The sequence below is a fragment of the Phyllosticta citriasiana genome (genome assembly GCF_038021145.1).
Source record: "Phyllosticta citriasiana strain CBS 120426 chromosome Unknown IWZ02scaffold_4, whole genome shotgun sequence".
NCBI classification, from domain to species: domain Eukaryota; kingdom Fungi; phylum Ascomycota; class Dothideomycetes; order Botryosphaeriales; family Phyllostictaceae; genus Phyllosticta; species Phyllosticta citriasiana.
In genome coordinates this window covers 1,376,689-1,404,099 of record NW_027117281.1, presented here as the reverse complement: position 1 = coordinate 1,404,099, position 27,411 = coordinate 1,376,689, and the positions used below count along the sequence as shown (strand labels likewise).

General features: G+C 54.8%; 7 protein-coding genes across 7 annotated transcripts; 4 read left to right on the top strand and 3 right to left on the bottom strand.

The window, feature by feature from the left end:
• Positions 1–222: 222 nt before the first annotated feature.
• Positions 223–1,195, bottom strand: IWZ02DRAFT_374499 (uncharacterized protein; the record flags this gene model as incomplete). The annotated part of the gene is made up of 3 exons (XM_066764760.1): positions 223–366; positions 426–862; positions 913–1,195. The coding sequence occupies 3 exons, from the start codon at positions 1,193–1,195 to the stop codon at positions 223–225; spliced, it is 864 nt and encodes a 287-aa protein (XP_066624665.1).
• Positions 1,196–2,133: 938 nt separating this feature from the next.
• Positions 2,134–4,870, top strand: IWZ02DRAFT_446952 (poly(A) polymerase Pap). The gene is made up of 6 exons (XM_066767255.1): positions 2,134–2,521; positions 2,575–2,723; positions 2,789–4,003; positions 4,058–4,169; positions 4,219–4,321; positions 4,474–4,870. The coding sequence occupies exons 1-6, from the start codon at positions 2,373–2,375 to the stop codon at positions 4,546–4,548; spliced, it is 1,803 nt and encodes a 600-aa protein (XP_066624664.1). The 5' UTR covers positions 2,134–2,372; the 3' UTR covers positions 4,549–4,870.
• A 1,927-nt stretch (positions 4,871–6,797) lies between these two features.
• On the bottom strand, positions 6,798–8,832 carry IWZ02DRAFT_373792 (uncharacterized protein; the record flags this gene model as incomplete). Its single annotated transcript, XM_066764722.1, has 7 exons — positions 6,798–7,840; positions 7,891–8,104; positions 8,165–8,252; positions 8,305–8,472; positions 8,529–8,598; positions 8,651–8,685; positions 8,741–8,832. The coding sequence occupies 7 exons, from the start codon at positions 8,830–8,832 to the stop codon at positions 6,798–6,800; spliced, it is 1,710 nt and encodes a 569-aa protein (XP_066624663.1).
• Positions 8,833–11,803: 2,971 nt separating this feature from the next.
• On the bottom strand, positions 11,804–12,526 carry IWZ02DRAFT_431638 (uncharacterized protein; the record flags this gene model as incomplete). Its single annotated transcript, XM_066766179.1, has 1 exon — positions 11,804–12,526. The coding sequence occupies one exon, from the start codon at positions 12,524–12,526 to the stop codon at positions 11,804–11,806; it is 723 nt and encodes a 240-aa protein (XP_066624662.1).
• Positions 12,527–13,883: 1,357 nt separating this feature from the next.
• IWZ02DRAFT_210307 (uncharacterized protein) lies at positions 13,884–16,439 on the top strand. The gene is made up of 3 exons (XM_066762689.1): positions 13,884–13,997; positions 14,070–14,208; positions 14,302–16,439. Exons 1-3 carry the CDS (start codon positions 13,975–13,977, stop codon positions 16,375–16,377), a joined length of 2,238 nt encoding a protein of 745 aa, XP_066624661.1. The 5' UTR covers positions 13,884–13,974; the 3' UTR covers positions 16,378–16,439.
• A 4,757-nt stretch (positions 16,440–21,196) lies between these two features.
• IWZ02DRAFT_489072 (uncharacterized protein) lies at positions 21,197–21,907 on the top strand (the record flags this gene model as incomplete). Its single annotated transcript, XM_066769531.1, has 2 exons — positions 21,197–21,308; positions 21,360–21,907. The coding sequence occupies 2 exons, from the start codon at positions 21,197–21,199 to the stop codon at positions 21,905–21,907; spliced, it is 660 nt and encodes a 219-aa protein (XP_066624660.1).
• A 2,031-nt stretch (positions 21,908–23,938) lies between these two features.
• Positions 23,939–26,563, top strand: IWZ02DRAFT_210208 (uncharacterized protein). Its single transcript, XM_066762687.1, has 3 exons — positions 23,939–24,198; positions 24,248–24,458; positions 24,528–26,563. The coding sequence occupies exons 1-3, from the start codon at positions 24,158–24,160 to the stop codon at positions 26,484–26,486; spliced, it is 2,211 nt and encodes a 736-aa protein (XP_066624659.1). The 5' UTR covers positions 23,939–24,157; the 3' UTR covers positions 26,487–26,563.
• Positions 26,564–27,411: the final 848 nt, after the last annotated feature.

Below are 27,411 nucleotides of genomic sequence, written 5' to 3'. Positions count from 1 at the left end.
TGGATATCCTGAAACAAGATTCGCATGATTGCAAACGAGTGGTCGCTGCTGGGAGAGTCCGGAGTTAAGAAGTCAGTGGACGACAAGTCCCGCAAATCAGAATCAGCGAAATCATAGGGTGAGTCTGAAAGCCGACACCTTGTGCAGTGTCGATTGGCCTGTAGAAAATCTCAGATTCTCAAGTATTCTCTAGATTGGTGGTTGCCTCTTTGCCTTGTGCGACTACTGGCCGTCAACTTTGGGAAGCTTCAGAGACTCTCCATCCTCTGTCTTGATTTTCTCATCAAAGTCTGGTCGCGGGAGCTCAAATGCCTCAGTGATGCGGCCGTAAGAGATGCCGCCAAGCCTAGCAATTGGACGTAACACCTTTGTCCACGTTAGTTTTGAATCGCAGGCTTGGATTACAAACTCGAGGGACTGCTTACCGCAGGATCCAACAGGTTCCTATCTTCATTCAAGGCGTCTTCACGAGCCCAGAACCGCACTCCTTCGACAATGGCCAAGACGCCCGTCTTCTTTCCAGGCGTGGCTCGCGATTCGAATTCTCGCGTCTCTACGAGCTTCGCTTCGACACTGAAGATGGCTTCTTTGACTCTTGATGCCTTGACAACGGAACAAGGCGCTGGGTGCAAGCCGGTCAGTGCCCACTCGGAGATGCCGTAAGGAGCGTTAATCGAGGTGGCATTTGCGGCTTCAATGAAGTGCTCCGAGATGATGTTCAAGGTGCACTCTTCCGAGTCACGCAAATTTGCAAGTGAGTCCTTTGCACGATCCCAACCGCCGGCAAAGCCCAAAGTGAAAAGCGGCGGGTCATGGTTGATGAGCTGAAAGTAAGAAAAGGGCGCGAGGTTGGTGGAAGAACCTGGTCATTGTTAAAATTCTCGATTTCGAGAGTTCAGGATGTGCACTCACCGTCTTTACTCCTGGTCGAAACAAAACCAATTGGACGTGGGATGATTGCACTGATCAAGAGCTTGTAGTTGAAGACGGCCGGCCTCCCATCTTGGTAGGGATCGATTTCCACGTGGTCTTTTTTCAAACTCTCGCCTCCATCATTGGGACCCTTGCCAAGCTTCCAGTCTGGTTGCTTGGTCTTGGTGAATTCAAGACTCGTCTCCCTCCAGTCTGGGCGCGAAGCTTCGACTTTCTTGAAGTCCGGATGAGGATTGCGCTTGACGAATTTCTCGCTGTCCATTGCCGATTGCTGGCCACAATCAGGACCAAAATGGATGCGATTATCACTCATCTTGTCGAGGTTCCGTTTCCGAAGTGCTGAAGGAGGGTGTTCTGGATTTGCGCAGAAGAGGTACGTGAGCGAAGGGTGGGGTCAGGTGTTGGCTGGATAGGTAGCCTTTTAAAGTCGGGCGTGTAGTAGTTGCACCGGGCGGGAACCGGCAGTGGCTGGCTTCCGGTTGGACGACTCCGGCTCGTAGACTCGTAGACAGTCGACTCTGAAGGAGACTTTCTTAAGCTTCGGATGTGGCAGACGGCTGATTAATGATTGCTCAGAGCCAACAGAAGCCGAAAGCCTTGACCGCGACCCCGCCATCAAGAAGGGCACGTCACCACCTCAGTCAGTGGAGACGGAACCCTTCCGCACAGCATCGCTCACCTACCTTGATCTGCGGAGGCGGGGTACTGAGAGTGGACACAACAATCATTTAAGCTGGTTGGCAATCAAACACGAGAGACCATGCATGACCTCTCACTCCTTGTTGACTGTGGCTTGTGTCTGTCGGGCGCATTAGGTGTGAATAAACTACAGCACAATGGACCAAGTCAATATCGTCACCATGTCCAACAATAAACAACACAGACTGCAGCTTGAACGGGTCGGTCTTGGTCAAGCATGGCCCCGCCGAAATGTGTGAGAGATGGCCGAGAATAGAATGGGTGTTTAGGCCTCGACGAAGCGTGGCAGACAAAGCTGCCCGACAAGGAAGATTCAATTGTCCTTCTTGTGCAAATGCATGGGCTCCAGCTGCCAAGAGGTACGTACGGTAGGTAGGTAGGTAGGTAGGTAGGTAGGTAGGCAAAGAATCTTATTATATCCAGGGGCCCCGCCAATCGGATCCGGCCGTGGGCTTGGCACAAGCGCCGCGGCTCCAGGCCGGTGGTGAAGCTCGTTCGCTTCATCATTTCGCATCATGTCCGTCGCGCAGCTCCTCCCCCCTCGACCACCTCACCTCACCTCGCCCTTGGTCCTGATCCTGATCCTGATCCTGCATCATCATGGTAATGCTTCTCGTTGCCTAACCTCGCCCTCGTCTTGCCTGCCCGAGCTCCTCGGTCGCGCCGCATCTCTTGGGAGCTAGTTGCCTCGCCTGCAAACACCTCCCAGCTTCCGACCCTCGACCCGACTTCCATCCACCATGGCCGCTCCCATGAATAAGAGATGGGGCGTCACCGACCCAATCTCCCGAAAGCCTCCTACTGAGGCCGAGCTCTCCATGGATGCCGCTCTGCTCGAAGAGCTGCGCGACCAAAAGACTTTTGAAGCTCCAGAGGAGACGGAGAAGAGGTGCGCTTTGCACGTCAGGTCCACGCTCGCGCTTGTGCTGATATACTCTGCAGGGGTGCTGCGCTCCAGAAGCTTCAAACAGCCGTTGAGGAATTCGTTCGACACGTTGGCAAAGTCAAGGGCCTCGCTCCCTCGGTCATCAACAACGCTGGTGGCAAGATCTTCACCTTTGGCAGCTACCGCCTTGGTGTATACGGGCCTGGTACGCTACAGTCCGACTGGCATATCTTTGATACGGCCAATGCTGATTCTCTGTGTCCTTTCCAGGCTCTGATATCGATACCCTGGTGGTCGCCCCTAAGCACGTAACGCGAGACGACTTTTTTGAACATTTCATCAATGTACTGGAACGTGTCTCGCCCCCAGGTGCCATAGAGAAGTTCTCCCCTGTCCCAGAGGCCTTTACGCCCATCATCAAGATGGATTATCTCGGAATCGACATCGACTTGATCTTCGCTCGTCTCGCCCTCGCTTCGGTCCCTCTCGACCTAGATTTGAAGGACAACAATCTGCTGCGCGGTTTGGATGAGACCGATCTGAGAAGTGTCAATGGTACGCGTGTCACGGACGAAGTCTTGTCTCTCGTCCCCCAGCCAAAGATATTCAGACAGGTTACCAGGGCCGTAAAGCTATGGGCTCAGAGGAGGGCCATCTACGCCAACATTGTGGGATTTCCAGGAGGCATTGCGTGGGCAATGATGGTCGCGAGAGTTTGTCAACTATACCCTATGGCATGTGCAGCCGTAGTCCTTGGGAAGTTCTTCTATCTGACAAGCACCTGGCCCTGGCCGCGTCCCATCATGCTCAAGGAAATAGAGGATGGTCCCCTGCAGGTCAGGGTCTGGAACCCTCAAATCTATCCCGGCGATAAGCGTCACCTGATGCCCATCATCACCCCCGCCTACCCTTCCATGTGCGCCACTCACAACGTCACTCACTCGACAAAGAAGGTTATCCAGCGGGAACTGGAACGCGCACGCACTCTCTCCACCGAAATTCTAGACGGGAAAAAGAGATGGAAAGATTTGTTCGAGAGGCACACCTTTTTCACCCACGATTTCAAGTACTATCTCAGCATCGTCGCTGCAAGCAATGACAAGGAGGCTCAAGACAACTGGAGCAGCTCAGTCGAGTCCAAGGTGCGGAAGCTGGTCGGTTTGATTGAGCAATCTCCAGCAGAAGACATTGAACTGGCACAGCCATTCAACAAGGGCTTCAAGCGTGTACACCACTGCAAGAATGACGAAGAAAAAGAAAAGGTCCTCCAGGGAAGTGTCGATTTTGTTGTCAAGACGGGCACTACCAACGAGTCCAACGGACTTCTTCAAGATATTGGTGCTCAAGGCGCGGCAAACAAACTTGATCTTGACAACACAGCACCAGAGGGCGAAAATAACAACGGCACTGGCGAGGACGCTGACGGATCTGATACCATGATCGTCTACACCACCACCTTTTACATTGGCATTGAATTAAAGCCAGGTAAGTGCTCAATCAGAAACTTAGGGTTGCATCTCTAAGTGTTCCAAATCACAGGTGCCAAATCTCTCGACATTACCTACGCTGTCGCCGAGTTCAAGCGCCAATGTCAAGAGTGGGCATCTTACGACGCCAATCTTCATTCAATTCGCATCGTAACGACAAGAAAGTAAGTCTTTGTGCTTGTTGAGCCCGTGACAAGAACTGATTTGCTGCAGTTACGATCTTCCAGAAGACTGCTTCGAGCCCGGCGAGACCCGCCCTACCAAAGCCAAAAAGGCAAAGTCCAAGAAGAGGTCCCATCGCGAGGCTGGAATCGAGGTCAGTCATGACAGATTACACGAGACTGCTCATGTGCAGCCTGCGCAAGTTCCGCAAACCGCCCGCCGGAGAGATTATTCGGTCGAGTCGCTCGCGCTAGGTTGCACGAGCACGCAGGTCCTTTTTCTGGATCCATGGCTTACTTTTGGTAGGAAAACGACTCGCAGAATTCGACCAAGCGCCGCCAGTCCAACAACGGCGAAGTGACGCCAACGCCTGCAGGCTGAAGTCACCACCAAGGTGTAGTTCTTTGAGCACACATTGCCAAGCTCACCCTTGCCTCCGAAAAGATACCTGATTGATAGAGCCTTGATAGCAGGATCTGGCGTATCACGACCCCCTACCCGGATGCCCAGTTTCTTCTTGTCTTGTGCTCCACTTTGGTAAAGAAGCAATCAACACGTGGATTGCAGCAGGTTTGTCATGCCGACATGCACTGACCTTTCAAAACTCCAATCCAGAGCTTCGACGTGCTGAGTGGAAAGTGGAGCATCTGCTTTCGACCCAAGACTTTTACCAAATTTCCAAAAAAAAAAAAAAAAAAAAAAAAAAGTCCAAAGAAGGCTTACTTCAGGCCTTGCAGAGTTGCAGGCGATGCCCAGCATGTTGCTGTTCTGAGGCTTTCTTTTCCTTCCGTCTTTCTCTTTCGCTTTGAATGGACTAGGCCATGAGCCACAGGTCTGGCATGGATACCAGCATTGCAGCGGCGTTTCAGCAAAGGGCAGACCACAGCACCGGATGGAGCGGTTTGCTAGCAAGGAGCTTCCAGCCTGAATTTTTTGGTTTAGCTCAGCGTTTTTGTTCTAGGGTAGGGAGGGCGAGAGTGAGGGTCTCGCACGGACAGCTAGGTAGACACCTCCGGGTCTTAATTGATGCAAATTTCAGAGGTCTACGGGCCTCGCCATCTCGATTCTGGTCTGTCCGCACGCACCAAGAAGTAAGTGAGCATCTTGTCATGCCTGTCGGCAGCGCACACGAGTAGAGTGCGAAGCATGGGATAGCCTTGGCCACCCTTTCCCGAAGCGGCATCCATATCTTATCTAGGGCCAGCGAGATCAATCTCTGATGGACACAATTCGATGGATGGAAGCTTTGGAATTGGCTGTTTCGCTTCTTCTCAACTTTGGCATGGAACCCTGCCCTGCCCTACCTACCCTGCCGAATTTAGAAGCTGGCCCCGGTCGCTGAGATGATGCTTGATCGTCCCCAAGCAATATGCGATTGTTTTAAGATGGCTGTGCTATGTGTGGCTTTGTGGGCTTCTCAAAGAGGCAGCGCAATTCGCCGGTTTGAATATATCAGATGCTGTGCTCTAGCTTGCAGAGTTTTGTTTGTGTGAGGCCCAAACCGAAGCATCTTGATGTTTTCTGCATACGTCATTGGACCCACGTCACGATTGCACCGGAATACATCCAATACCTATGTACAACCTTCTTCCTCATATAGTACATCAATTGCCATCATATACTCTCGGAGGAGGGAATATCGACTCAGCCAACCAACCAATCAATCAATCAACCAACCAACCAACCAACCAGACACGCCTCAACCCAACCAACTCACCACCACCACAATGCCACAATCAACAACCCCCCACAACCTCCGCCAACGCGACCGCCTACACCTACACCACCACCACCACCACCACCACCACGCCGCTGCCGGCACCAAACCGCGCCCCACGCACTCGCACCTCCTCACCTCGGGCGCCAAGCAGATTCTCAATTTCAGCGGCATACGGCACCCGCAGCAGACGTTCACGGAGCGCCTGCGCGAGGCGGAGCAGTTGGCTACTGCGAGCCGGGGGAGGAGTGATAGGATGCATCGGCCGATGGCTGGGAGGAGGCATACGTCGTGAGAGAGGAGAGGAGAGGAGAGAAGAGATGATGGGACAGGTTTAGGAGGACGAGGAACGAGGGGGTATTGCTGCTGGGTGTGGTGGAGCGAGGGAAAAGGACTTGTCGTTGCCTGGAAGGGGGCTGGTTTTCTTCCATGACCGCCCAAAATTCTGCTTAGAAGCTCTTGGTTACGCTCTCTGGCTCGGTCGATGGAGAGTGCGCCGCGCTCGTTTTGTCGTCAGCAGCGTCGTCGCTGTGGAGCTGGGCGCAAGGCCGATGACCGATAGGGGTGCATTTACCTCTGCACGCTGGTAGCAAGATCGATCTGTCGAGGTCGCGGTCATGGAGGGTGTTGGGGCGCATGGGGGAGGGACAGAGGGAGAGGCGCTCGTAGGGAATTTTGGAAGCTGAGATACCAATGTCTACATTACGACGTTCGGACTGTCTCCTGTAGAGTCAAAGTCGCTGTATAGCCCACATGGGAAAATTCAACTTGGCGCCGATCATGAAATGCCGTCTTTGTCGCAATCTTCCCTATGGTATCTTTTGACAAGAAGAAGAAAGAGAAACTGAAGAATAAATCAGCCACTGTAGCCATTGGATCCAACAAATGAAAGAGTCCCATGCGCTCGCTCAGATCAGCAAATCTTGATGCCGCAGCACTCGATGCTGGCGCCATGCACCTCAGCCCGGCGGCCAAAATACATGGCCAGCACCTCCTTGACAAACGCCTTGTCCGACTCGCTCCAGACGTCGAGGCCCATGCGACTCGTGTCCTCGCTGTGCACGACGACGGAACGCTCCTCGCCCTCGGCCTCTTCGTCGTCGCCTTCTTCGTCGTCCGCCGCGTCGACGAGATCGCCCAGCGTGCTAAAGATCTCGGCCGTCAGGCGGTGGAAGTAGGCGATGATGGCCGTGTGCGGCGCCCCCGTGCCCTGATACCATGTTTGAGCCATGGCGTCATCGGAGGAGCCGCCGCGCAGCGATGCCGTCATGAAGTCGGACAGGTCGCCTAGCAGCGCGCGGTCGCAGTCTGCCTCCTCGGCGGCGGACGAGTCGCGCTCGCCCGCGGACGCCCACCACATGAAGCCCGAGTAGGCCAGCGCCGTCCAGCTGGGCGCTTCGACCAGGTTGTCGGCGTAAATGTCGTCCTCGCTGCTCTCGCTGTCGGTTCTGCTCCGGCTGAGCAGCGCGACTTGGTCGTCGTCGACCTCGGAATCGTCGTCCGAGTTGGCGCCGCCGCGGTCGTCGTGACGGTGGACTTCCATCGAGTGCCGTTGCGTCTTGCGGAGTTCTGAATGTAATATGCGAAAGCGGCGCATGTCCCTTTGCGTGGCTTTTATCTCTTTCCCGGTCGACGTCTTGATTCGCGGCCAGCGCTTTTCTTGTGCCGGGTTTTCTAGGTGCGCGGGGAGCTCGACAATGATGTCGTAGAGATTTGCTTTTATGGAGAGAACCTCGTCGGTAGTGCAAGCGGCCCACCCCGGTGTCCATGCGCCGCCGTCGAGAAAATAGTTGGAATCTTTGGCTTCTTCATGCTTTTTGGCATCGTCTTGTAGATGTGGAATGTCATGAACGCCGACAGTGAAGAGGCTGCGTAAGCGCTGAAGCGGCTCGGAGCCTGGTGGTAAAACGCCCGTCACAGAAGAGGGAATGCTAGAAAGAATCGAAAGGTCGTACACTGCACGTGTGGTCAGCGCACTGCGCTAATCCTGTGCCCTCCATACGTACCAAACTCGCAAGATAGCCGGACCGGCGGCGTCGTTATGAACAGAATTCGCTTTCTTAAGAGGGCGGCTCGTTGGAGAGGAAATACCAAGGGACCAAACGTGTCTATGTACTTGATTATCGACAGAGCGGGGTGCGATACGCTCAGCGTCTCGTGTCCAGGGTGAAATTGGGTAATGTTCGAGAGTCCTCTATTTCTCGAGGCATACGTCTTATTCTTCCTCAAGACCGAAGGTGGGGGCCTGGATACAATTGGCGACGACGGTGTCGACTCGACGCCCTCATCGATTCGGTTGCGATCGGCGCTGTTGTCGACCCAGTATTGCTCGAGGGGCTCCGTCTTCGTCGTGTCGTGTACAAGTTGTCTAGTAGTAGCGTTCAGCTTTGGTTCCTTTCGCAAACGGGCCGGCAACGTACTTTGCCAGTTCCCGCAGCTTCTGCGCATGAAGCCAGCTCCGTCCAAGGCGCCCTCGGCTCAAGGGCACCAGGATTCCGACTGCGACGAGATGCGCATTACGTTCCTCCTCGGACGCGGGCCCGTTGATGAATGCGCTGAGGCCAACGTATCTGTCGTGTACAAAATATCTTGCGCGAAGTGTCAATCTTCGTCGTCGCTGATGGTATCGAGCAGTTGAACGTACACCAAGTCCTCTTTGATGCTATGTAGGCCCGAAGGCAGAGACTTGAATTCTACCGCTCCATCGAGGTCGACTGAGCCATGGTGAGCATTCGTCCGCGACAATTCTGGGATCGGGAATCATACGCCCGGCAACGGATCGCTTCCAGGTGATGGTGTACCTGCGCTACGGGATCAGTGGCAGGACTCTTCGCCGTCGCTTCGGGGACAGCTCACCCGACTTTGAGGTCGAATTTGATCAAAAAGAGGGCGGCGAGCGGCGGCAGTTGGGCATCCGAGGCGTTGTTGTTCGCATTAGTCGCGGACATGGCTTCGGAGCCTCATGGCAAGGACGGACTCGTCAAGGGCTGTTGGCAAAAGGTGAGGAGAGGTTGTGGAGGCTGAAGCTGCTGGCTGCGCGTCATGCGACGCCGTTGGAGGGCCCCCGGCCAGAGCTTGTCCGCCGCGGCTGGCCGCTCCTTGCACTACACGCCTATGCTTGTCTCGACCGCACAACAACCTCACGCTTCTTACGCTTGCATCTAGTTTGGCTACTGAAACCGCTAAATTGAACTAGTCTTGAATACTTCGCAACAGAAAAAGTTCCCAGCTTCCCAAGTCGTCCGTATCGCTTCTTTTCTCTCCCATGAATCAAATTCTCCCCGCCTCTCGCGGCGCCCTTATGCTGTGACACTCCAGGCAAACTTTATTTGGCCATGGACGCCCAGGCAACGGTCACGAGAGCATCTGTCGTGCTCCGCATGGCTTCAGATTGCGATCAACAAGGGCCATGGACGGACGCATCAAGGCACTTGGGGATACGAAATTCAAGGCCAACTGGGACCTCGCTTGGACATGAACTGCGTCTGACGCTTTGAAGTTGATCGAAATCACTTTCAACATTCCAATTCTGACGAGTCTCTTGTTTGATTTCTTTTCGAACCTCAACTATAAGTCGCTGTCATGCTTTCTTTCCGAATCCTCTGGGGGATATCCGTTCCATGAAGCACTGTCAAATCGTTTTTGAAGCAATAGGAGCTTCTCCTTATGCTGAACCTCCTTTGCTCCACCTCTCTGTCTTGTTCTGCTTTGCCGTAGCCCATCTCTCAGAGTACACGTCAACTCCAAAGAAAGACCACCTCTCGAAATCTCCAGTCTTCGTGTCCTTTGGCCTGCCGCCCTACTCCTGCTTCGAGCTCGTTTTGGCGTCTCCAGTTCCATCTCCAGCTTCAACTTGCCCTACGACATGGTCCTTCGAGTGGCTCTCCATGCTCGAATCCTCTGGCTGCGTAGCTCCGGCAGGCAGCGCAAGAAGCGGACGATCTGGCGGCGTGAATATGGGCGGAGGAAACAACGTCAAACTTGAGCGGGCACTCGTGTCTTGAGAAACACCAGCGACCTGTTGTTGCTTCTGGTCGTTCTCACCATTCTTTGACGTCTCGCCCTCCGGAACGCCCAGCCAACGCATAACGGACTGCTGCGTCGCCTGCTCTCGCTCTTGATACGCCCTCTCGTACCGCTCCAGCCTCTCGCGCGCCTCGCGGTCCTTTGCCCTCCTGCTCGCGCGCTCCCGCCTGCGCTCACGCCGGCGCTCCATCCATGCTTCGTAGGTCTCGTGCTCGTCGGCTCCGGTGTGTGGTTGCGGGTGTTGGGCATGTCCATCGTCGTCAGAGCCCTGCTCGCTTGCTGCTGTAGATTGTTCATCGTCATCAAAGATGCGCGGAAGGTCGTCGACGGGCAGTATGGGCGTGCGGCCAATGACTGGTCTGACTGGTGCGAGAGTAGGCGTGCGTGGTGGTTTGGCCGTGTCTTCGCATTTTGCGTTGCGGCGCGAACGCTCCCTGAGTATGACGCGGACGGTACGAGGAGCATGCGTCAGCGAGGCGGGTGTGAATGGCGGGTGGCTGCTGTTGTTGACATTGTTGTTGTTGTCAGTATCCGGTGGCGGCGGCGGCAAAGTGAAGTGAAATGCCGTGCTTGATGCCTTTGCGGGCGCATCGCTATGACCAGCCGGCTCACCAGACATCTCAGAGCCATACTGTAAGACTCTGGGTAGACCGATGGTTCTGAGGGCGGCTTCACCATCGTCTCCAGCCGTGTCCTTTGCTGCGGACGGTCCATCGAAAACACTGGCCTCGCTGCCAACCTTGCTGCCGTTTCTGCCGGTCTCCTTCTTTGGTGGGTTCAGCTTCAGCTCCAGCTTTGGCGGCGGCGCAAGCTGTATCTTGGGGCCGGGGTGCGGACTGTCCACGCTCATGACATGGCGGAGCGGACTCGGGTTCTTGGGTGTGTGGTCATGGACCGGTGGCTTGCCATCGACTGTTCCTTGAACGTCAGCGGATGTAGAGCTGAATGCTTCTTGTGCGGTACGGTGAAGAGGTTAGGATGGTTCGTGGGTATGGATGGATGTGAGTGAGAGCGACTGCTCCCAGGTCGTGGCGCGTCGACGCACGACAGCTCCTTGGGGTTGCGTGCGCGCGTGTGAATGCTTCATGGGCATGGATAGATGTAAGTGAGAGTGACTGCTCCCAGGTCGTGGCGCGTCGACACACGACAGCTCCTTAGGGTTGCGCGTGAGCGCGTACGAATGCTTCTTAGACTTACCCTTTGGCGGCGTAGAAGGCGAGGATGACATTGTGATGACGCGCGGTGAAGGTGTTGTAAAGTGCGCCGACTAAGCGTAAGGTGTTGAGGAGGTGTTGCGCCGACGTGGTGTTTTAAAAGCGACGTAAGCTAACAACTGCTAAATAGTTGAGCTGTGACAAAAATGCAGAATCACTTCACGGGTACATGTAGGAGAGCTGCAGGAGGAAGGCACCAAAGATACAGCTTAAGCTTCAACTGGAAAATATAAACCAAACAAGGTCTTTGTTGGAGAGAATGGTAAGTTTGGCACATAGGTGACTGCGTTTGATAGGTCCTAGAGGTAGGGAATAGGTGAACGCCATAGACTGATTCAATACTCTCTAAATGCTGTGTCCTTCACTAGCAGAGCGCATGAGCGGTGGAAAGGCACGAAGATCAGCCCTTTGAATGCTCCTCTGATTGGCTTGAAGTACGACTCAAGCTGAACCCAAGGAAACGCATGGTCCTTTGCTCGAAAGTAGGAAATCACAAGTAGACCGCAGCCTACAGCTGCCAAACATCCTCCAATGTGCAAACCAAATTATGGAGGCTTGGAGTAGGCCAGAGAACTTGTGCAACAAAGCAAAGATAAGGGAATCGAATGGGGCATTGAAGGCCAACGTCAAACTGCACTTATTCCAAAATCCGAGAAAGGAGCAATCCGAAAATCCTTGATTATCGAGGCCGAGATTTGTTCACAGGCTTCCGCGAGATGACTGGTTTCCTCCGCACCATGGCCAACTTTGACAAGTGGAGAATGGGTACATGGACGTTGGACTCTGGCGGCTCGGGCTCCTCGCGAATGGTGTAAAGATTGGCAGTGCTGTTGCGCGAGGACAGCGAGTCCCACGAGTTGCAGCGGTGCAGCCCTTGGTATTGATCGACCAGGTCCGCCAATGTTTGCGGCCGGGGCTCCGTCTGGCACATCATTGGCTCGTACGTCGTTCTGGCAAGGTACTCAGGGAATAGGATGGCTTCTTCCCGCCGGGATGGATCGGTATAACCTTGCTCAAGGGCGTTGTAGATGTTCACTGCTATGCAGTGAGGCTTGTGTCGTGGTCGTGGAGTTTCATCAAAGCGGAAGGGGAGTAGGTCTTGCTCGGTAAAGGATTCCGGTATGCTCATCGGGCCTTCGAATTGATGTCTGAGCGGCGGCCGCCGACGAACAGGTGTTTCCACGCGGGAAATGTGCAGGACCTCGTCGATTGAGGGGATTGCGAAGAGTGGTTGACTGTTGAAGATGTGTGGATACCGAGTTACTAAACCATCGTCGTTAGCAACGTGGAATCGTGTAGATGTGATAAAGATACCTGCAACGTCGTCAAGATTTCTGAGCCTGGCATCCTCGACGGAAGATGGCCTTTCGCCCTTTTCGAGCGCATCGAAGCTTCGACCCATTTTGGAGGGTGCGGTGTTTTTCCACCAGCCGTCCAAATGAATCAATTGACTCGTTGCAGTCTGAAGCAGGAAAATGGCTCAATTTCTGCACTGCTCTTGAACCAGGATGGTCAATTGTAGACGTCAAGTGATGCAAGAAGGACGATGGACCAGGCACGGGTGCAGTAGGGTAGAAGAAAAAGTGGAGAAGAGCGATGCTTATAGATACGTCTCGGGACAGAAGGATTTCCAAAGTTCAACGACGTTGAATGCCTGAAACGAGCAGCAATCCTGATTGCTTATACGGGTTGGCGTGAGGGACAGGTGGAGGAGCATAACTCTTGGCATCTTTTGTCGTTTTAGTTTAGCACCAACGGCCTAGATGCACGTCAGTGGAGCTTGTCATGGACGGGCAAAAGTTTGGCCTTTTGGAGACGTGAAAACAGAACTGCGGCAATGTGGAGGGAATGCACAGTTGGCTCTGGGTCCAGATGTTGCTGCATATGGGGTCCTTTTTGACAGCAGGCACCCCACACGAAGCTTGGAAACGAGTGACAGGCCATATTGGCAGGATAGACGGTCGACGGGCCGTCCCAAGGTGCAAGGCGAAACAACAGAGAGACTTGCTTGGGCAAGAGTCGGGGAACCCCAGAGTGAAACGGCGAGCATGAGCAGACATGTCCTGGAGAGACATGGTGGAGCGGAGCGGGCCGCAGCCAATGGGTGTCGCAGGCCAAGGGTCTTCAACTTGTTTGCCGGAACAAAGACGAGGCGCATCATTTCTGGAGTTGCAGAGGCAAAACTGTCCGAAAGAGGCTTGCAGTCATGCCGTGACGCCACAGAGCAGCAGAGGATAAGAGGGTGCACATATGTGCATGCATGTAGGGACGAGGGCAGCGGCAAACAGGCCGAGGCGCCCCCCAAACCAAACCAAACCAAATCAAACCAAACCAGCCTACTGTATCTTGAGGCGGGGGTCCGCTAGCTCAATGATGACATGCGTCATGGAGCTGGTAAGGGAGGGAGCTAAGTGTTTTGCTGCTTACCCAGGTAGTAGGTCGACGTTGATTGCCTCTCATCTATCTCACTTCGATTCCCATCCGTGTTTGCTTTTTTCGCCTCTGCCGCATGCTACATTGTCTTCGTCTTTGCCTTTGCCTTTGCCTTTGTCGACCCCCGACCCCCGACCCCCGACCCCAACCGACTCCAACATCTCCGCCATCCAACAAGCGCCCGCGACCAGCGCCTCCTCAGTGTCTCTGCTGTATCACGACCTGCCACTGGCATTGGGAACCGTACACGGCTGCGCACGAGCCCCAGTGCAGCTGCACCTCATTTGCGCCCATAACGTCCGTCGCCCACTGTCCGCTGCCGCTGATTGCCCTCTCACGCCCGTCGCTGCTTAGCTTGCCGCTTGTTTCTTTCATTTCATCTCGTCGTCTGCGGCAAGCCCTTCGTCTGCCGTCAAAATGGGGAGCTATACATTCAGGTGGTACGGCGACTGACTGATTGACTGACTGACTCCGCCCCGACATTGCGCGAGGCTGATCATTGTTTGAATCAGGGAACATCCGGCTACCACTGTCTATGTCACGGGCACCTTTGACGACTGGGCCAAGAGCGTCGAGCTCGACAAGCAGCCCGACGGCGCCTTTGAAAAGACGGTGGACCTGCCAGGCAATGACGAAAAGGTCCAGTACAAGGTGAGATGCGCCCACTTCCCACTTCCCACTTCCTGTTCCCAGCCCTGCGCAAATCTTGGCCGCACACACCGCTTACCACCCCCCTCCGCGCAGTTTGTTGTCGACGGCAACTGGGTTACAAACCAGTCTGCTACCCAGGAAGACGACGGCCACGGTATATTTAACAACGTCCTCTACCCCTCCGACTTGAAGCCCTCCTCCACCCAATTCCACACCATGTCGTCCGCCGCCCCCGACTCCACCACCGCCCAGCTCGCTGGTGAGCAGCCCAAGGAGACTCCAGGCCCCGACTCGGTGCCTGGCGCCTTTATCGAAACCCCCGCCAACGAAACCGAGCAATTCTCTGTCAAGCCCATCCCTGCCTCTGACGGCGACGCCAATCCCATCAAGCTGGCCCCCGGCGAGCCTGTCCCCGACCCGTCCACAATTACTTCCAACACTATTCAGTCGACCGTCAGGCACGACGAGGAACTCAAGAAGCAGGATGAGGGTAACCAGACCTTTGGCATCGACCCGAAGCCTGCGAGCGACACTGCTGGCAACCCTGTCAAGCTGGCGCCTGGCGAAAAGATCCCCAGCGACGTCACCGCAAAGGACATCAACAGCCATGTCACCCTGGACAAAGAGTCATACGAGAAGGGCGACTCCGTGCCGCCGCAACTCGGCCCAGTCGTCACTCCTGAAAAGGACCGGGGCCCAAGCCTGTTTGACATTCCTGGTCTGACTGGCACCACCATTCCCGAGTCTAGCCTGCCAATGGGCGGAGATGTGAGCGTCGCTCAGGCCGATCCTGGTGTCGCAGTCCAGTCTGTGCATCCCGAGAGCACGACCGCTGCTCTCGCCGGCCAAGTTCCAAAGGAGCCCCGCAGCGTGCCCGAGGTCGTTTCCAAGAGTCAAGAGCAGGCGCACGCTGCGCCCGAGGCTTCTGCCAACTCTTCCGCTGTGGACGAGAAGAAGCAGGTTGAGCAGGAGCTGCACGAGAAGGTTCCCGAAAAGCCTGCTGCCGCCGAAAATGAGACGACTGGCGAGGCTGCCGGCAAGGTTGCTGGTTCCGTGGTTGGAGGTCTCGCGGCTGCCGGTGCTGTCGCTGGTGGTGCTGCCTACGTCGCAGGCAACAAGGCTGCTGAGACGGTCAACGAGGGCACCGCCAAGGCAAAGGAGACGCTCAACTCTTCGACCTCTCCTACAAATGACCTCAAGGAGCTTGCCAGCAATGCTGCTGCGAATGGTTCGGCATCAGAGGGCGTCCCTGAGCCCGTGTCCGACTCTTTCAAGGATGCCCACGCAAGTCCTGAAGCAGCTGCCAACGCTGCAGCCGTGTCGGAAAAGAAAGACGTTGAAACGGAGCTTTTGAACAAGGTTCCAGAGTCCAACGCGACGGGCGAACCCGAGTCCGAGTTCCCGGGAGTTCCTGCTGCCGTGTCAAACTCGATTGAAAAGGCCCACGAGAGCCCCGAGGCGGTCGCCAACCCAGAAGCTGTTGCTGACAAGAGGGAGTTTGAGGACGAGATTAAGCACAAGGGCACTGCGTCTCTGACCCCAGCCGCAGCCTCTACCGGTGAGGTTCCCGATGTTGTCAAGGAGTCGATTGCCAAAGCCGACGAAGCGCCCGAGGCCGCGACCAATCCAGAGGCTATCAAGGAGAAGACTATTGTCGAAAAGGAGCTCAAGAAGGAGGTCAAGCCGACGGATGAAATCGCCGACCCCCCTCTTGCTGAGAGCGCCGCCTTGACTACCACTGTTCCTGCTCCCACGACTGCCTCCGCTGCAGCATCTGATGCTCCTGCAAACGGAGGCCTGAATGCCGGCGCAGAGCAGCCTGCTCAAACTGACGCCACCAAGTCGGAGCAGGTCGCTAAGCAGTCCCAAGCCTTCTCTGCCCCTAACAATGGTGTCAACTACAACCAGACTCATGGAGGAGGCACTGAGAACCAGACAAAGCCCACAGTCACCGAGGGTACAGGCGAGACGACTGCTGTCCCCGCAAAGTCGGGAGAAGGTGCCGAAGAGCCCCAGGCCGAGGGCAACGGCGCCGCCTCGCACCAGTCTCCCCCTGCTACGGCTAAGAGCGACAAGGGCGCCGAGACGGTCGCCAGCGAGGAGCGCAAGAAGAAGCGCAAGAGCTTCTTTGGAAGACTCAAGGAGAAGTTCACTAGTCACAAGGAGTAAACATCTGGAACAGCTTGCTTGGTTGTAGTGATGGAAGTTTCAAACAGTCGTTGAATACCCGCTTTTGGCACTGGCTTGCGCAGCAACGCCATGTTCAGTTTCTCTGGAGGTTGCATTGGGCAGTTGGGTGTTTTTTCCAACGCAGTCCGGCAAGCTCTTCTGCCTCTGCATTCTCCCTCCAACCACTCCTAATCTCTCTACTTCTCTCCTTCGAATGTTTTCCCGCGGTGGATGTCGCACCGTTGTATGGACGAATGGGTGGACTGACGGTCGGAATTGATGGGGGTTTTAGATACCAGGCTTAATGACGGACAGACGAACAGGACTGATGACGGATTGGACGGACGGACGGACGGATAACTCGTGGCATCACTCTGTTGTCGATTCTTCCCGGTCCTTTTTGGTCTTTTCATTTTCTGCTTTTTTCTGCTCTTGGTCTCTTTGAATCTAACCGTTTCTCTCTCAGACGTCTCTTTTCTCTTCTCTTCTTGACCATCTTTGCTGTCCATGTAGTATGTGGTCGTGTCTGTCAGTCGAGTGAGCGGGCAGACTGATTGCCCCACACTGACTGTCATGCTGGCAGACTGATAGACGCTTCTTCATCCGTTGTCTTGATTTGGTGTCCGCGTTCTTGCAGCAGCACCGCACTAGCAGCAGAAGTAGTCGTAGTAGCACAGCGCTCGCCTTTGGTCTTTTGTCTTTTAATAAGTCTCGTCCTATCTCTTTGGCTTTCGTTGGCTTTTCTTTGTCTTGGTGATGGCTACTGTGGATTTAGGTATTTAATATCTTGTCTATTGTGCTCTTCTGTGCTGCAGTGTCTTGTGACGGGTGTCTTTTAATGTTCCTTACGGACTAACAGGATGCCAGCTCGTCTGCGCTCTCCAAGCAAGTCATATCGCCATAGCGCCGCCAAAGATTCCACAGCCTTCTTAGGGTTCATCTCCGTTATTCGGTGCTGATGATTCACAGATCACCAGCATAAACCAGAATCAATGTGTTCATAAATAAACGAGACACATACGCCGACACAGCAGCGCCCATCAGTGTCGTCAATGTCTCCAGCAGACAAGCACAGTGAGCGCTGAACACCTGTCACTGTCCTACAGATGCAGCGCCGGGAAGGGGGGAAACGACGCCTTATATACCCACGCTGGACACGCCGGACGCGTCTGACATGCCGGCACATGCAATATCACGAGCCCACATGTGATTTGATGATGACGTGGACAGCTCTTCGCAGCTGAAGCATGTGCGTGGTTCGTGACCACATGTGCAGCGTGCGCATGAGGGAGGCATGGTCGATGGAAGAAGAAGTGCCACGTTTTGGTACTGATGCCATCGTCTAGAGAGCATTCGCTAGATACTGCATTTAGACTCAGGGAGCATTTGTTAGCTGTCACCGTCATACCGCGCCTAGGGAGCTTTCATCCGTCTGGCCTCATGCACACCCTCAAGGAGCTTCTGTCTGCTACGCTCTTCACCAAGACGTACAATTTCTGGATGGTGCCGACCGGCTCTGTGTGATTTTCTCAGGGGCAGACATTGACGCGGTCAAGTCGATGGCTTTTGTTTGAAGTAGAGAATTCGAAAATGGTTTCATGATGCTGCGCAGCATCGAAGAACGAGGACGACGGACATCATTTTCAAAATGAAAGCGGCATTGAGGCCGCAAGCCTTCGCGGATACTGCGACTCCTCTCCTGCCGAAAGCAAATGCTTAGTGAAATCATGCCTGATTCCACAAGTGTGTCGAAGTTGACATTGCGATGGGATTTTGCCCTGAGGGGGGGGGGGGCTCAATACGCAGTTGTCGAGCTTCCTTGTCCTTGAGCTCCGAGTTTCATACCCTGCGCTGCTGCCGCTGCCATGGTGACTGTCTACTCGCCACGTGCCGAGCAGTCCGCAACGACGCTCATGACGGGAGATTCTCGCTTAGGCACCCTGACTCTGTCATCTGCTTACGCGACGAAGGCTTTTGACGAGCATTCTGGCAGCTGAAAGACAAGAGCCAGCGATGGAAGAGTATAATTGTCGTCTACGACGGTTGTCGATGAAGCGGCAGCACCGACAGCGACTCGGAAAGGGAGCGAGATTTGCTGAAGTCTAACCAAGCAATCCGGTTGAAGCTGTACGTACGCATACACTGTGGAGAGGTTTTTTCTTAGTCTTCCTTGCTCCTCGTAGTGCATTGCCGCTTTCGTCATGCCATGATCTGGATGATCATCATCGTTTGGAATTGCGGACTAGAGGTGTAGAACGAGATCTATACGGCTCAGTATTGTCGACTGATGGCTTACACCAGACCGTTCCCGGAGCTTCGTCGTTCCTTCGATGCATCCGCAGAAGAGCAGAAAGACGGACAAGACCAAAATTATAACGGCTCTTAAAGAACTCTGCCAGTTGTTCGCGGCAAAGCGCCCACAACAATGGGCGCGGTGCCGCCTCCACCCGAGGGCCGACAAGCGATTGCGTTGCGAGACAAAAGCGAAGACCGCAAGCAGTGTTGAATACAAAAGTCTGGGAGACTGGATCATGTGCATCAGCTCATGTCACAGGACTCCAAAGTCGCGAGGCTGCCTCCCGGCGTCATGTGTAAAAAGGGCTTCTCGGCGCCGCCAGTTCTTCTGCCGATCATGTTTCGAAGCCGACTTCTGTCGATGGGCGATCACGAGAGGAATTCCAGTATGTCTTAGACTTGTGGGGTTTATTTGGCTGTCTGGATGTAGCAGGGGTGCCGTCCCTATTCTCTTGAATCTTTGGTTTGCCTTTACCTCGCTGCCAAGTCGTGAAGACATCCGTCGCCGGGCATCCATCGATGAAGAAAATTGTCTCCGTGGTTATAAGAAGCCAACTCCGGCGCACTTGGACCGCGTTGAAATAAGAGCGTAAGCAAAAACCCCAAAAATAAGTAAAGAAAAATAAAATCTCGACAGCACGAAGTGAAAGCTGGAGGCTAGGGAGGTTTGTCGCTCGACTGCATGTCGACAGCGCAGTTGACAGACAAGTGAAGGTGCAGACTATCCAGATTTTATAATCCGCTGTCGACAGCGGGAAGGAAATCCCACGTGCCTACGCGCATGACTGCTCCATGCCCGTGGCGCGCCGCGACCGCCGCGTGTGAAATGTCCATCGCCGCCATCGGCGGGATCAGTAGAGTATGAACGCTACTCTTCTATTCGCTGAATCCACATCGACAATCTGCTATGCAGTCATCGATTTGAGCGGCAACGAAGGCAGGGTCGGTTTGTTCCGGCGCTATCATTCCACTGGACCGGCGACCCTGCTTGCCGCAAGCCTTACTTTCTCTTTTGGCTGGCTTACGGTGACTTGCCGTCTGGGTTTATCTTGGTGTTGATTTGTAGCGGGATAATGCTGTGGTCAATAATGGTCTTATTGGTACGTTACATCACTATGTCACGTCGATCGCGACAATGGACACTTCAAGATGGTGCTGTGACGAGATCGTCTCCCGGCAGCGCGCTCTGTGTACGCATTTCTGCTGGGAAGACTCCCCAAGCAGAGACAGTAGTAGGCAAAAACAGGCCACAGGCGAAGAAGTCCGAGTCATCCTCAGCTGAATCTTGTCAACGCCACAGAACGACTGTGGCGAAAGCGAGGATTTTTGAGCTCGACTGGAATGGGCTTACCCCATTACAGTAACACAGTCTACTAGTTTGGCGGTCCTGTCGGGCTTCAATCTCCCTTTAAAATTATTTTCCAAGTCTTCGTCATGCTGAGCTCACCGTTGAACACGATTGAGGAGTGAGAATTGCTTTCCGTCATGGTTGCAAAATGTTACTCTTCAACAGAAGGCGTTGCAGTGAGTGTATTTGGCGCCCTCAGACTCGACTGCTCGCCTTCTGGTGACCCGCCAGAGCAAGCAGCCCAAGGCAGTAGCATGTCTCGCCGATCTCAAGTCGACTGTGGCACAGAAAGTTTGCTTTCCTCTCGAAGACCAGGACGACAGCTTCAAAGATTTTATACCCCTACGACAGGCAACCACAGGACAAAAACCTGACCAGATCAACGCAGGGACCATGCTCCACGCGCAAGGAAGCAAAGACACGGGTACCTATTGCTTGAAGAGGAAGGCCAGGAAGTTTGGCGCGTGCCACAACGCCTCTGTTTTCGGAGCATCCGTCTTCAGTGCATCATGATGAGGGACAGGAATCAGAATTGTGCGCAGGTAGAGCACGAAAGATCTGCAGGTGAAGCTCTGGTGTAGCACGAAAGGTCCCCGAGCCCGACCACATTGTTGAGATGCCACTTCTTCGGAAAGCATCGCGGGAAGGAGATGGAGACAGAGAGAAAAACAACGCGACTGGCTGAACAATCGTTTGTGCGCAGCGTTTGCTTGTGGGCAAAGATGATGGAAACGATCCACGTGGATGTGGAAGGAAGATGTCCATGCGGTTCTCTGCGCATCGGTGAGGACTGGCTTGTTCAATCTCCCTCGCACATTTTGAGCAACACTCAGACCTTGAGCTCCATCTGCAATCAATAAGATAGATCAGCCTCGCAAGTCGCATTTGACGAGCAAAAGCCGCTTTGCGAAGAGGTGAGATTGCAGCATCCGCAGCAAACTAGCAACGGACCAGCGACAGAATATGCAAGATATGCGGCCGCAGAGTCGCGGTTCCAGCAGCACAGCGCGCTCGTCAACCACGAACGATGCGCAATTGCGACAACGGGGCGAAGCAGACTTCACAAGACCGCAGCACGCGGGCAAATGGTGGAGCTGCACAGTCGCGCAATGGAAGCTATTCCACTTGATGCAAGACGTCAAATCGCTTCGGAGCTATCATCATGCCGGCCAAATCATGGAAGACGAGAGCCGAAGCGTTGCTGCCGGACCATGCAGTCTCTGCCACCAGCACAATCGCGAGTGCCGCGTGTACAATCTACACGAGGCCGCTGTGTTTGGCACCAAGTGTGCTGGTTGTTGGATCGGCAACCGTCCTTGCTCGCTGATGAGCATAAAAGACAAGCGCAGCCCACTTGTTGCCGACGAACATGTGGCGCCAGGCCCTGGCGCAGTGCTGCTCAGTAGCGCTGCTGGAACTGTGTCCGACCCCATGTCAACGCGGATGGAAGGCCTTGAACACGAGGTCGTATACCTGAGGAGCATTATCAGAGAGCTTGCCGAGAAAGAGGATGTGTTGGAGCGGCTCAAGAGCCTTCAGATTGACAACGAGGGGCTCGGGAATGTTGTCAGCGAAATGGCCTGGGATATCACGGCGCTCAAAGGGCTCTGGCATAAGAACCAGGACCTCAAGAAAACGGTTAGCACGCTTTCCGATGAAGTGGAAAAACTAAGGTGCATTCGGGATGAGAACGAGAGCCATGGGGGAGTTATTGCCAAGCTGGTCGATGAGATTAGCGCATTGAAGAGCTACCAGAAGGAAAACGAGAGCCTCAAAAACATCTTCAGCGCGCTGGTTGACGACGTGAACAAGGTGAAGCGCGAGTTGAAGGCGCTGGAGGATGGCAGCAATGCTGGAGAATTCGAGCCTATGGACGACTCCTACTAGGCAATGGCAACTAGGCGGAAGCATTCGGCCAATGCCATGAAACTTGAGAAGCACATGGCCTCGACAGGCATGGGCAGATATCACGCATGATCGTATCTGCAAGACACGAGGACGCGCCGACATGGCAGCATGCATTGGAAAGAAGCAACGAAAACGCGACTTGGGGAAGTCAAGGTTCCGACAGCATCGAACGCTTTTGATGCAGTAAGACTGCAGGGCGCCAGCGCGCGCAACGGCTACAATGACAGTTGACGCTGCCGTCAGCAATGCCGACTAGTTGATCCGCGAAATCAAAAAGGATGTAACTTTGAGCTTCGGCGCAGAGTGAGAATCGAGTGGTTCAAATCCCATCCGAGGCGGCAGCGCGCTGGCAAGTGGTTTGTGGGCCGGCGGAGCTAGTGACTTGGCAACCTCAACGTGGGATGTTGCACGCTCGGGGAGGCGCTTCGCACACCAAAAGTCGCGGCTCTTCCGGTTCGCTTCGAATTTCCGAGGAATGGAGGTCGCTGGACACGTGAAGATGGCGTGAATGCGGTACCTAGGCGCCGCGACAAGCCTTTGGTAGTTTTTGATAGTCAGAGGCGCGGAAGATTTTGGCTAGCAACGATGTCGGATGGTGCGAAGCGACAGCCGTCGACAGGGGTGATTCAATGCCAGAACATCAGCGGCGAAGACGGCGACGGCAGCGTGTATCCGGGTCCACATGGTGGTTCCGGCAGCAGCACGACTGGAAGGTGGGAATGCGCATCAGAGGATGCGAAGTTGGCAAGGTGCATGGCGGCGTTGTTCGGCGATTCGCCAGAGGACGACGGAATGCGGTCCGCTATAGGAGTCGGCGAAGATTTGCTCTTCTTCTTCTTCTTCTTCTTCTTCTTCTTGGGAGCAGACGAGAGGGTCCGGGCGGGTCGCTTGGACGGAGAGGGAGCAGATTGGGAGAGAAGTGGCAGCCGTCATTTCCTCGCCTGAGAGATGGAGATGAGAGATCGACATGGAGAACACGGCACCCCTGTGGCACAAATCGTGGCCGATGAGCTGCACCCCACCGAACGGGCTCCTTGCGTCTGGATGACACTCATTGTACGACAACGGATGGGAGGGCGAGGTCAAGCACCCATATGGCTACATCTGGACGTGGTACAGCGGGTGGTGGTGTCGTGGACTTGGCGTGGCTTGCGGGCCGTCGCGCACGGAGAGGAGAGGTCAACGTCGATTCCTCGGGATAAGCAAGCCATGTTTTACGCCCATGTCGCTCCGGAGACGGCACAGGGCGGGTACAGGTGCTGCACTGGTAACGCCGGCATGAGAGCAGAATACAGAATAGGAGATTTCCTGGTCCAAGTGCAAGCAAGGTGCGACGAGGGTTTTGAGTTTTGTTCCTGATTATTTGGTCACTCGGCAACGCCCTAGGCGCGCCGTTTCAGAGTCGAGATTGTCTGTTGAAGTCTTCGGCAAGGACTCGGCGGACCTGCAGCAGCTGAGGTCAGGATGAAGCCATGATCGGCGGCGGGCCTAGACGAGCGAGCGAGCGAGCGAGACGGGCTGAGCGGCCGTGATCCCTACTTGAACCATTCAGTCTCACGGTTCACCACCACCACTAACCACCATTATATCCAACGGCTCGTGGCGGTCCGGTGGGGCTGGGAGATTGTAACCAACCAATGCACTCCATCTGCGGAACTCCACTGCCCGCCTTTTTGCTATGACCTCAACCATGGCCCGGCTACGTACATGTACCTTAGCTGTGCTCAGCGCATGGCAATCGTTCCTCGACCACCCTCTCGCCGCCGGCTGCACCACTCAGCCCGCCAATAACCTCGATTCTCACATACTCCTCCTCCTCCTCCTCCTCCTCCTCAGCACCGCCAAGTCAGTCCGTCAGCCCAGCTTGCATCCAAAGCCAGGCTCTTCCTCTCATCCGGCGCCCGCCACCAATTGTGCCCGTCGGGTCCTCACCTAAGGCGCTTGCCCAATTCGCCCCAGTCCCCTCCCTCAGCTACCCGCCGCCTCTACCATTACAGTGCCTTAGCTTCCTGCACCTTCTCGACCATCATCCTCCGCTGACTGTTCCGACGTCCGGTCTTTTGGCCTCTGCCGTCACCCGCCAACTGGCATTGTCCTTGTCACACTTCAAAATCAGGTGCCCGCCTAACTGAGGGGTCCAGTATAATCGATGCCATGTCCCCAGTGCCTCCTTCCTGTTACCACCTGCTTCGTCCCCGTTTGCTCACCCTCCGTTGATCGGTTGGAAAAATGAGAAGCGTTGCGTCGACAACGCTCTTGACCTTCCGCGTGTACGTCACTCCATCCCTATCACTCGAGACCCCTTCTCACCCTCTACAGCGATGTTCCCTTGGACGCCTTTTCCGTCGAGCTTCGCGGCTCGTGGGACAACTTCAATCACTCCTACCATCTGCAACAAGACCTAAGGAGGAGTTCCACCAATTGGGTTGGCATCTTCACTTTCAAGGACATCATCTGCGATGGTGACTCTGATGGCCCCGCCGAGAAGAGGGAAGGCTGCTTGAGTATGGGGGGCACTTATTGGTACCATGTGCGTGACTGATCCGTTGGATCCGACCATTTCCTACTCGGGAAGCTCCATCTAACTGTGACGTCTCAGTATCTTGTCAACGGCGTCTATGAGTTTTGCGACCAGGCGCAGCCGTCAACTACCCGGTGCCCCTTCCTGCCTGGCGAGGATCTCAACATTCTCCATGTGCCGCGCGAAGAAGCTGCCGACGTCCTCCAGGATGGATTTTCAGAACTGTCCGCCGACACTCCGGCCTTCACCTGGAATCCTCAAGCTCGGTATTCCACTCCTCGGCCAAACAAGTTCGAAGCTCTGGCCCAAAAAGCGCAGCCTCCTCCGCCGTCTCCATCCTATCCTTCTCCTGTGACGCCGTCGTGCGAGAACCCGGCGTCTTTCGACTTCTTCCCTGCGCAGAGTTCCAAGCGGCCATCAGCAGGCTCGGTCCGCAAATCACCTGACGGAAACGAACGACCCCCCTCAAGGAATCCTTCCGCACAGCCTGACAGCCGTCCCTGGACATCGAGTGACGACAACAGCATGAAGTCTGCGCGGGTTCGCGAAAAGACGAGCCAGCTCTTGCGCCGGGCCAGATCATTGACGACTATCGCACGGAAAATCAGCCAAAAGCAGAGGAAGAGGAATAGGCCTGACGCTGCGAGTACCCATTCAAGCGTGCCTCGGCCGATTCAAGAAAAGTCGACTGAAGACTTGCCACTGGCCAATCAAGAAACTGAGAATGGTCGCAACGTGTCCACCTCCAGCGGGACTGTTGGTTGTTGGGCGCATCAGGACTGCTGGCAGTCGGCCGGTCCTCAAACCTGTCGGAACGAGCAGGAAGCTTCAAGACAAGAGATAGTTGCCAGTTGGATGGAGTTTCAAGAGTCGCCGGATGATTTTCACGACAACTATGCCGACCCATGGTCAAGGCAAGAGAGACCGGAGACCGAAGGACAAGGGGATGCACCAAAGAATTGTCGTTCAGATGAGCAAGGCATGGCAGGGAATGAAGGAATTGAACACCAAGTCCTGCGCCGCTCATCCCGACCAACATCCAGGACGTCTCAATCACCAAGCTCTCCCAGGCAGTCCTTTGACTGGGTGCAGTTGCCAGGAGAAGAAGAACAATCCCGTGGTGATTCAGATCCGTTTGAGGGACCTCAAGAAGACGAGGCTTCTAGAAGACATTATGATGCGACCTCTCCACATGTCTTATATCGGGGACGCAGATCGAGCCATGGACGACCCCCGCTCCCGAACGATTTTGAGCATCCCATGACTTATGCATTCGACAACTTCCTGTATGATCCGTGGGGAGGAGTCGGAAACTATGAGGTTCAAGAGTCGAATCCCGGGTTGGATTATGCGTATAGTGATGACGCCTACGACGAAAGAGATCAATTCAACGGAGATTCCAGGGAACAGGACCCTGCGTACACTTGGGGACCGGTCCACTGGCAGCCGCAAAATTTGGCAGCTGACATGGCTCGCATGCCAACTGTGCATGCCATCCACACTGACGGTCCGGATCATTTCTCAGAGGAAGGCGATCCAGTGGCCTATCCGGATGAAGAAGACATAGAGGATGCTGCACAGGCAGAGATATTCCCAGATCAAGCTCGTCAATTTGACGAGCAGTACCCAGATCAATCACCAGATACAGAGGACATTCAACAGGAAAGCCCTCCAAGAGACGACGGTTCCTGGACGAATGCAGCTCCCACCTACGACGGCCCGCTTCGCAGGTTCAGAAGCATCATCGAAAGATATAGGCATGCCAGCTCTTCCCCAGGCAGTGTTCACACTGAAGACGAGACGCGCGAGACCAACCCCAGTACTCCAACTCAAGACAAGGGCTTCTTGGGATACATGTTGCCAGAAGAGGAAAGCACGTCCCAAGTGACGCTCACAAAGGTGTCGACGCACGCTACCGTCGTTCGCAAAAATTCTTTTGCAAACGCGCCCCAACTGGAATTGAACCTAGATGGTGGCGAATTGGGAGACTGGAGCTCATTCAGCTCAATGGGCGAGCTGGAAAAATTTAGCTTCTAAGCCTGGTCTCCCGGCAACTTTTTCAAAAGCTTTTGGGCATCACACGACCTCTTACCATTTTCTTTGCACTTTTTTTTTGGCATTGCCCTCCTCTCTTGGGGCTATCCTGCATATACCGGCCTGTCGCTTTCCCGATCTTTTGATTTTCAGATTTTCACTCCTGCATCCGCTCAGCAAGGCGTCGGCATTTGAACTGGCTGGCTGTACAGTTGCCCGCGATGTAAAAGAAACCGATTATTGTAGCATAGGCATACAGGGAACGCTTGGTGGAAGGCAGCGGATGTAGTGCGCTCGCTCTACAGCGCTGGCTAAATATGGGCGGGAGGAGGACATATGGCGGGAGAGGCAGCATGATGTATGACTTCTGAGATACCATACCTACTACTACATACATGTAGGAGGACGGATCGCTGCCGCCGCACGGGTGTGAGGCCGAGAAAAGCGATCCGATCAGGCGACGACAAACATGGCATTTTTTAGCCATCACTTGGGGTGTGGTTGACAATTGCACGCGACCTGATTGATCATCAGTCCTTTGGACCGCGGCTCGGCCAGAGTGGTGGGTGGTGTGGCTGGCCCAGGACTGCACCGCCAAGAAATGTGGAGGGTGAGGTTGCGTGCGCATCGTTAGGCTGGACGAAAAGCTCCGCCCTTTTGTTCGTGGCATTTGCGCAAAAGAGATGCGCGTAGCCAAGCCTCCATCAGTGCCACTGTGTACGCGTCCGCGTCTGGCTCATGGGTACAGTACATAGTGTGGGTGGGCAAGTTGCGTCGACGGCGTGAAGGGGGGCTGTGCTGACGCCTTCTACCTGAGCTGAGCTGGCCTTGGGCGCGTGGATTGACATGGAGACGGACGGCGCCGCAGGACAAACCCTCGTCCCCGCTGTCACCTCCCATCCATCCATCTCCCGCCGACTCTTCCAGC